The sequence below is a fragment of the Carlito syrichta genome, unplaced genomic scaffold, assembly GCF_000164805.1.
Source record: "Carlito syrichta isolate Samal-C Ts95f unplaced genomic scaffold, Tarsius_syrichta-2.0.1 Scaffold315826, whole genome shotgun sequence".
Classification (NCBI taxonomy): Eukaryota; Metazoa; Chordata; class Mammalia; order Primates; family Tarsiidae; genus Carlito; species Carlito syrichta.
The window spans coordinates 242,844-252,002 of NW_007259922.1; the positions used below are offsets into that span (position 1 = coordinate 242,844).

Genomic DNA, 9,159 nt, shown 5'->3' on the forward strand with positions numbered 1-9,159 from the left:
CCACGCCCGGCTAATTTTTTGATTTTATTGTAGAGATGAGGTCTCGCCTGCCCAGGCAGGTCTCGAACCCGCGGGCTCAGTCAATCCACTCACCTCAGCCTCCCAAAGGCGCGGGATTACAGGCTGAGCCACGGACCCCGGCCATTTTTGCTTTTTAAAAATAATAAAACATTAAAGACATTTTTAAAAAGAGAACATTGTTTTCCCAGTTCCTCAATCCTACTTAGTTATGGATTTCATTTTAAATAGCCCGACAGCTGTGACTTCAAGCCCTTTTCTTGAAGGTGTTCTTCTTTTCCTCTTGTAAGCCACAGGCCTCTTGCTCCCACAGTTTTCTGTGTATTCAGCCACTCTTTCTTCTGGCTAAGGTGAATTAGCATTGGGAGCAGAACCGTCTGGAACTTGCTTCAGATGTGAAAAATCTTAATTTTGCAACTAGCTGCAAATGGTCGCAAATAGCATATGGTAAATTACGACATCCTGGTGGCTTCTGGAAGCTGAACTCTGAGCAATGACCACAGAGAGAAGCCGTCAGAGGAATGCGGATCGTAGTTAGTGGTAGACAGTGGTAGACGCTGCTCTCTCATAGCCTGAACCTTTTCCCTTTGGGCTGTTAGAAGTTGCCCTGCCTCCAACTTCTGGGCCTTTCAGGTTTCCTCCCCCTTTTCGCCTCTTTCCACTGTCGCAAAGCTGCACCCTTACCAAATGGCTGCAAGAAGGGGCCTGTCTCTCCTTGTGTAGTTCATCCTGTACTTCAAGTCCATAGGCTGGGCTTTCCCCTAGGTGCCTTTCTGATGAGTCAGTATGGAGTCCAGTAGGCTTTGGCCCAGGAGGCCCATTTTTAAGTGTCTTGCTCTATAGAAAGCGTGGCCCACAGTAGTGCCTGGGTGAGTCACTTTCTGGAAAGTGAAGCAGGGCGAAGTCATCTGAAGGTCCATTTCTGGGGACTTGACCAGTGACAACTGGTCACTCGACCAGTGACTCGACTTGACACTGCTGGGCAGGGTGAAACTGAAGGGTGAGGAGGGAGGCCCCTTCCTCTGTCCTGGAGTGTTATGTTACTCACACTTCGAAGGCTCTGGATATCCCGTTTCTTTGTGGGGAAGCAGATGTTGACTGGCTTGCCTTCCTTCCTTAGGTGGTTTTTTGGCAAAATCCCCAGAGCCAAGGCAGAAGAAATGCTTAGCAAACAGCGGCATGATGGGGCCTTTCTTATCCGAGAGAGTGAGAGTGCTCCTGGGGATTTCTCTCTCTCCGTCAAGTAAGTATTTCCTGCTTCAGTGGCCTGGAATCCTGTCTCTGATCTAAAAATTGTGAAGCCATCTCTCAGGTGTTCGGCTACACACGAACTAGCACAGGTTTGGCCTGAACGATGTTTTAATTAACACATTAAAATTCTGGTTTCTGACTCCTCTCAAAAATTAGTTCTAGCAGCACTGGTTATAGATTCCCATGTGGAAAATGTGTTCGGGGCGAGCTGCAGATCCTTCGGTCTGTTTTCCTGATCCCCCCACTCCTGGGTGCTCGGCCTTCATCTGCGCACCCTCGCCGGCTGCGGGATCCCGCCGTACCCTTAGCAGAATAACTTTGCCCTTTCAGCTGCCTTTGCTCGCCTTTCCCAAGTAGCCAGCTTAAATCTCCCGCCCTGTCCTCAGCTTCTCATATTAATTTGAGAAGGATACCGCCAGGGATTTGGGGTTTGTGCTTTCCTCTGTGGTAAATTTAAATGTGAAGGAAAGCTGGTGAACAAGAAATGGGGAAGACAGGAATTTTACTGTTTTGGAGAATATAAATTGAACTTTAAGAATCTAAGCAGTTCACACCTCATCTGTGAAATAAGAATTTCTGAGTTATTTTGTCTTTTTCATATGTTTTTGACTTTAGACCTTTTCTGGTCAATATACAGAGGGTGCCAAAAATGTGTACACAATTTTAAGAAAGGAAAAAGCTATTAAAAATGTAATGCTTGGCCAGGCTCGATGGCTCAGCCTGTAATCCCAGCACTTAGGGAGGTCGAGGTGAGTGGATTGCCTGAACCCGGGTTTGAGACCTGCCTGGGCAACTTGGCGAGACCTCATCTCCACTATAAATCAAAAGTAGCCGGGCGTGGTAGCGCGCACCTGTGGTTCCAGCTACTTGGAAGGCTGAGGTGGAAGGATCACCGGAGCTCAGCAGGTCGAGGCTGCAGTGGCCGGGAGCAGCCACTGCACTCCAATCTGGGTGACAGAGTGAGACTTCAACTCAAAAAAAAAAATGTAATGCTCAAGAGACACCGATAACAAAAGATGAATACAAGTCGTGCCTGACTTCTGCGATGGCAAGAGGTGCTCAGAGTGGTTACCACCAGCATCCAGACACTTCCCACTGCAGCAAACTAAAAGTAATGCATAGCTCATGTCTTAAAATGTGTGTACATATGTTTGGCACCCAGGGCATTTAAAAAACTCTCCCCCAGGAATGTGTGCAATCACATTGTCATTTGCATACAAAGAGCTGATTAGGTTAACCTCCCAGATCACTATCATATTTAAATTACACAAAGATTTTTTGAATGAAGGCTATATCTGTAAATGATGGTAAAGCATGAGACGTTCCCATTTCAAAAATGAACTGAATGTCTTAGTGGGGTTTTTTAGGATGAATGTGTGGTTAAGGGGTAGATTTTTTTGAAATACAGATTTAAATTAATAATTGCCTTCTTTTTCTAAAGAAAGAGTTTAGAAGTTGCAAGTGATTTTTGTAATGACTTTCAAATATATTTGCGATGTAGTTTTTATTCCCAGAATATGAAAAGGTCAGACTTTATATACTCATCACAGTTTTTCTCTTTCCAGTCAAGCTTTTTGAAATGCTTGAATGAACATACACAATTAAGAGTCTAATGAAGGGCATCTTGGGGTGGGTTTGTGGAAGTATTGTCTTTATGCCTTGCATTAACTTGTATGTTATCTAGTTTTCTTTTTTTGTCTGACCCATGCATAACTGAGACAGTGCAGAATGAGTAGTAGAAGCCATCAATCATTAGATAGGGCAATCACAGTGCTGGACTGGGGCTGCCTGTCTGCTCAGCTGAAGCCTCCAAACCATTCCATTTTATCAAATACAGTCTTTTTGGCCAGATGGTCTGTAATCCTAGGACTTTGGGAAGCCAAGGTGCGAGGATTGCCTGAACCCAGTTCAAGACCAGCCTGAACAGCATGGTGAGACCTCGTCTGTACAGGAAATCAAAACAGTATAACCAAGCATAGTGGCACGCACCTGTTGGTCCCAGCTACTTGGAAGGCTGAGGCAGAAGGATCACCTGAGCTCAACAGGTCAAGGCCGTAGTACTCATGATCCTGCCACTGCACTCCAGTCTGGGCAACAGAGTGAGACTCCTACTTAAAAAAAAAAAAATCCCTGCGCCTTTGGGAGGCTGAGGTGAGTGGATTGCCTGAGCCCACGGGTTCGAGACCCGCCAGTGCAGCAAGACCTCAACTCTACAATAAATCAAAAAATCAGCCGGGCGTGGTAGCGCATGCCTGTAATTCGGCTACTTGGAAGGCTGAGGCGGAAGGATCGCTGGAGCCCAGCAGGTCGAGGCTGTGGTAGCCAGGAGCGGCCACTGCACTCCAGTCTAGGCAACCAAGCGAGACTCCAACTCAAAAAAAAAAAAATCTTGACTGGGCATGGTGGTTCACACCTGTAATCCCAGCACTTTGGGAGGCAGAAGCAAGAGGATTGCCTGAGCTCAGGGGTTCGAGACCAGCCTGAGAGCTCAGCCTGTAATCCCGCGCCTTTGGGAGGCTGAGGTGAGTGGATTGCCTGAGCCCGCAGGTTCGAGACCCACCTGGGCAGCGAGACCTCATCTCTACAATAAATCAAAAAATCAGCTGGGCATGGTAGCGTATGCCTGTAATTCTGGCTACTTGGAAGGCTGAGGCGGAAGGATCGCCGTAGCCCAGCAGGTCGAGGCTGCGGTGGCCGGAAGCGGCCACTGCACTCCAGTCTGGGTGACCGAGTGAGACTCCAACTAAAAAAAAAAAAGAAATTAGCCAGGCACGATGGTACATGCCTGTGTTCCCAGCTACTCGGGAGGCTGAGGCTGAAGTAACACCTGAGCCCAGCAGGTCAAGGCTGCAGTGGCCATGAGCATGCCACTGCACTCCAGCCTGGGTGACAGAGTTAGACTCCGACTGGAAAAAAATATTTTAAGAAGTTAATGTATTTATTGTTTTAGAAATAAAACAGGTGTCATCACTGCTTTTAACAACACAAACACCTTCACTAAGGAGGTTGAAGAATCAACAATACTGGAGGTTTTTTAGCTTCAGGATGGCTTGAGTCCCTCATTTGAAACACAAGGACCCTTTACTCCTTTAGAAACTGGCCTCTGTGGGACCAGAAGAGCCATGTGATGTGAATATGCCCTTCCTAATGGAGCTTTCACACCTTCCGCATTTTTTTCTTGTGTGAAAAAGTAATACTCTTTCCAAACACAGGGTATCTTATCCTGTGGCTTCCTTGAAGCTCAGTGCTGCCACCTGCCGGACTGTTTCTCAGAAGCATTTGGTTTCTTTTCGCTTTAAGAATGAAGGAGAGGAAGTCTTCATTCGTTGAACAAAGGTTCAGAGAGTGCCTTTTGAGGGTCCGACCCGCTGTGAACAAGACAAGCAGGGCCTTCACTGAGCTTATAGTCTAGCCAGATCTCCTGTGACAGACTCCATGGGCCAGTACGAGCCGGCGATGTTCCTACTGGTTTTGCTAGCCAGTGTAAAAGGGACTACGTTATCTGGTGATCTGTGATGGAGAGGTTTGGGGTTTTGTCTCAGTAGGTCTTTTTTTTTTTTTTGAGGTGGAGTCTCACTCCGTCGCCCAGACTGGAGTGCAGTGCCCGCTCCCGGCCACCGCAGCCTTGACCTGCTGGGCTCCGGCGATCCTTCCGCCTCAGCCTTCCGAGTAGCCGGAACTACAGGCACGCGCTACCACGCCTGGCTCATTTTGATTTATTGTAGAGATGAGGTCTCACCAAGTTAGTAGATCCTTTTATTCTAAGACTTTTTCCCCCATGAGTAGAACTAAAATTTCCTGAATGGAGAACATGATTTTGAACTATTTCTAGTTTTTTTGTATGTTTGTTTTGAGTTGGAGTCTCACTCTGTTGCCCAGGCTGGAGTGCAGTGGCATACTCACGGCCACCCCAGCGTCAACCTGCTGGGCTCCGGCAATCCTTCTGCCTCAGCCTTCCAAGTAGCCAGAACTACAGGTGTGTACTACCACGCCTGGCTAATTTTTTTTTTAACTGTAGAGACGAGGTCTTGCCAAGTTGCCCAGGCTGGTCCCAAACCCACGGGCTCAGGCACTCCACTCGCCTTGGCCTCCCAAAGTGCTGGGATTACAGGCTGAGCCACTGAACCCGGCCCTGTTTCTGGTCTCAAGAGAATTGTTGAAAGTATTGCTGGTCCCTTGTAATCTTACCACCTTTTCTAGTTTTCAAGTATCATGTAAGATTTTGGCCACACTCCTTGTCTTAAGTAGCGCTCTGTCTTATGTGATAGGGTACAGTGTGCGTAGACGCTTTACCTTACAAGCTTCTTCAGAATTAGACTGACAGATGGACTTTCCATGTCTCATGAGGCTTCGTGTTGCTACTGGTGCCTCTCAATCGTATGGAGGGGTCCTAAGGATGCTCTGGCTGTCCCGGCTCTCTCCAGCGGAGAGTCTTGATGCTTCACAGTCCCTGGGCCCTTCAGGCTGAGGCTGTGAGGAATGTTACCAGAACAGTGGTTCTCTCAGCCACTTCCTGATTGGCAGACAGCCCTCACTTAGCCAGGATAAAGCTCTTTGACCGGGTCGCTTGTCTTCTCTGCCCTGCCGCAGGTTTGGAAATGACGTGCAGCACTTCAAGGTGCTCCGAGACGGAGCTGGCAAGTACTTCCTCTGGGTGGTGAAGTTCAATTCTTTGAACGAGCTGGTAGACTACCACAGGTCTACATCAGTCTCCAGAAACCAGCAGATATTCCTGCGGGACATAGAGCAGGTGCCACAGGTAAGCCTCATAGGAGAGTGATCAAGACCATCTTTAGCAGCTAAGAATAGCTCCTCAGGCAAGCGCGTGCCCTTTAAGGCGCCTCTAGGTGTCTGTGCTCATTATTCAAACTGGCACCCTTAATTCCTGCTAAAGATTCGTAGTTTCAAATAGAAGGTTTTTGCCTTTTTCAGAGGCTGCCTCTCTGAGCACTGCATTGTTGGCTTGCCACCTGTCTCTCTAGGGGGATGGTCTTCAGCATGCTCTCTCACGCATTCTCCCTGGAAGCAAATTCGGAGGAAAATTATATTTGTGAGGCAGCAGGGGCCACACTTATCCTATATTCCTGTTCCTAATATCCAGTTCACTGATATTCAGGTTCTAGATCTTTTGACTCTGCAACACCTTAAGGTTGCTGCAGGTAATAAGGACTCAAATGTTTTCGAATCCTGGACCTGCGAGCGAAACCCAGACTGCGGTTCCTGAAGTACTTGTCCCTCCAAGCATGACTTGCTCTCTACTTGATCTACGAGACGATTGGCCGCCCTCAATGAGACATGCTGCAGTATTTTTGAGCCCTGGTGAAAGATTTCACGAAACCCTTTTAGCCAGCACTTTAGAGTACGGAAGGATAAATGGGGAGGCTGGGAGAGGGGGGGATTCTGGGAAGTACGAAGAGTTGGGCATGCATTTGTTTCCTCCCCGTCACCAGTGCGGCTTTGGAGGTGGCTGGCACGGGCAGGAAAACAGCGCGGGCTTTCCCCGCTCCTCTTTTGCAGCAGCCGACGTACGTCCAGGCCCTCTTTGACTTTGACCCCCAGGAGGATGGAGAGCTGGGCTTCCGTCGGGGAGACTTTATCCACGTCATGGATAACTCAGACCCCAACTGGTGGAAAGGGGCTTGCCACGGGCAGACCGGCATGTTTCCCCGCAACTACGTCACCCCAGTGAACCGGAACGTCTAAGAGTCAAGAAGAGATTATTTAAAGAAAGTGAAAATTTTACAGCGCGTACAAAAGAATTAAACCCACAAGCTGCCTCTAACAGCAGTCTGTGAGGAAGCTCAGAACACCTGGTGGGGTCACCCTGTGACCCTCTCACTTTGGTTGGAACTTGGGGGGCGGGAGGAGGTGTTGGATATAAAAATGCCAAAACTTACCTATAAATTAAGAAAAGAGTTTTTATTACAAACTTTCACCGCTGCTCCTCTTTCCCTCCTTTGCCTTTTTTCATCCTTTATCTCTTCTGTCCATCAGTGCATGACATTTAAAGCCACGTATAGTCCTAGCTGACGCCAATAATAAAAGACAAGAAACCAAGTGGGCTGTATTTTCTCTATGCAAAATGTTTGTTTTAGTCGGAAGACTGAAAGAACAACTTTTTGTGTTCTTCATATATACACACAAAAGGAGAGGGCAAGGCAGCCTGAAGCCTTTGCTGTTTCGCTTCTGCCAGAGGAGGGGGCGCATAGGAGTCGGCCCCTCGGTGCATTCTGTCCCTGTTGGAAGTGGGGGGTGTTGCCTGCCCCCGTGGCTTCCTGAGACAGTCAGACTGAAAACCTCCATCTCCTCACTGTTTTCCCTCCCAAGTGGGATTGTTGAGCATGTTGTTTTTCATAGTGCCTTTTTCCTTATTTCAAAGGTTGCTTCTGAGTGGTGTTTTTCTTTTTATTTGTTTTGTTTTGAAATAAGTTAATGACAGTCCAGAGCTTTTCAGCCAATTTGTCTCCTACTCTGTGAAAATACTTTTCCCTGGGGGAGGGGAACAGAGTAGAGCAAAGGAAACAAGCAGAAGTGGAGGGGGGGTGTTCTCCCCCCTGTGGTGAGCTCGAGCTCGGAGTTTCCAGGTTCAGCTCCAAGGCCTGTGAGCCTTCCATTGTGAGGAAGCTGCCAAGGATGGGTCACAGCCCTCCCACCCCAACTGGACCTGGCTTAAAGGGGTCAGAAGCCTTGTCTTCACCATCCCTATCTCTAGAGAGCCCCAGATGCAAACCCCCAGAGCCAGCAAGGTGCCAATGCAGGAGGAGAAAACGCTGTTTAAACCGCAGGTTTTACCATCTTCCTACACTGGGGTAGAAAAATGAGAGTGTTCGCTCTTTATTTTTCTGGCTCTTAAAATTAGGTCACGGCTTTCCTTGTGTGTCCCCTAAGCTGTCCAGCTGAGCAGGAGGGCTGCAGCAGACAGCGGCAGGATTCCTGCCCTGGTCTCTGTTCACAGGGGCTGTGCTGACCGCGGCTTCCCTGACTCCACAAGTGAAATGTCCCAGGAAGCAGGAGGAGTCAGGAGAAGACAAGACTGGAAAGACAGGAAGACTGAGGCTGCTGCAGCTCTCTCTGTCCACCTTTGTTCCCCTGTAGTGGGGTGCCTGTAAACTTCTCTCTTCCCAATTCCCTTCCCACCACAAAAGTGAGGCCGCTTCCCTTTCCCTGGGAGTTGGTGACAGCCTGGGGCCTTCGGGTTCGAGACAGTTGGTGAGAATCTCCCTTGGACTCTGATTATGGACTGGACTCGGCCCCGAGCGCTCGGCGGTGGCTCCTCTGGACTGAGCATGTCTCGCCTTCCCTGCTCCCGTTCATTCTGCTTCTCCTTTCCTCCATGATGATGCAGGAATCTGGCGCTCCACACCTGGACCATTTGATTGTTTTGTTTTGGAATTGGTGTATATCATGAAGCCTTGCTGAACTAAGTTTTGTGTGTATATATTTAAAAAAAACAGTGTTTAAATAAAAAGACCTATGTACTTAATCCTTTAACTCTGCGAATAGCATTTGGTAGGTAGTGATTAACTGTGAATAATAAACAAACAATGAATTCTTCACTGGGTATCTTTTTTTCCCCTTGCCTTACCTGAAGCTTTGAAACGGGGTCAAGTGTTAGGTCAGGGAGCCGGGACCCTGGGGCCCTTGTTTCCAACTCGCCTGGCTGACGCTGCCCGCGGGGAGCATGTGAGTCTCACGGGGCCCCTTGGAGAGCGCTGCCCACACTCGGCTGTTTTTCCGAATTCCTGAAGAACTTGTTTACAGAATCGCAGACCCCCACTCTCAGATCCTAGGACATTTTTGTTGAGGGCACGAACAAAGCACACCTCGTGTTTCTGTTGGAGAAAAACCACAGACCACACTTGGGAAATTCTGGTCTAGACCGAGAGCTTT

General features: G+C 48.4%; 1 protein-coding gene across 3 annotated transcripts in view; it reads left to right on the plus strand.

The window, feature by feature from the left end:
• The window catches only part of GRB2 (growth factor receptor bound protein 2), a 77,446-nt gene extending 68,621 nt beyond the window's left edge, over nt 1-8,825 (plus strand). Inside the window, exons 3-5 of one of the 3 annotated variants that reach the window (XM_008073318.2) lie at nt 1,139-1,261; nt 5,860-6,028; nt 6,787-8,825. In XM_008073318.2, coding sequence (XP_008071509.1) covers nt 1,139-1,261; nt 5,860-6,028; nt 6,787-6,972 — 478 coding nt within the window. In that variant the 3' untranslated portion in view covers nt 6,973-8,825. The remainder of the gene's footprint in view (nt 1-1,138; nt 1,262-5,859; nt 6,029-6,786) is intronic. The other 2 variants (XM_021706609.1, XM_008073320.2) reach the window with 2 other exon arrangements.
• The last annotated feature ends 334 nt before the right edge of the window (nt 8,826-9,159 follow it).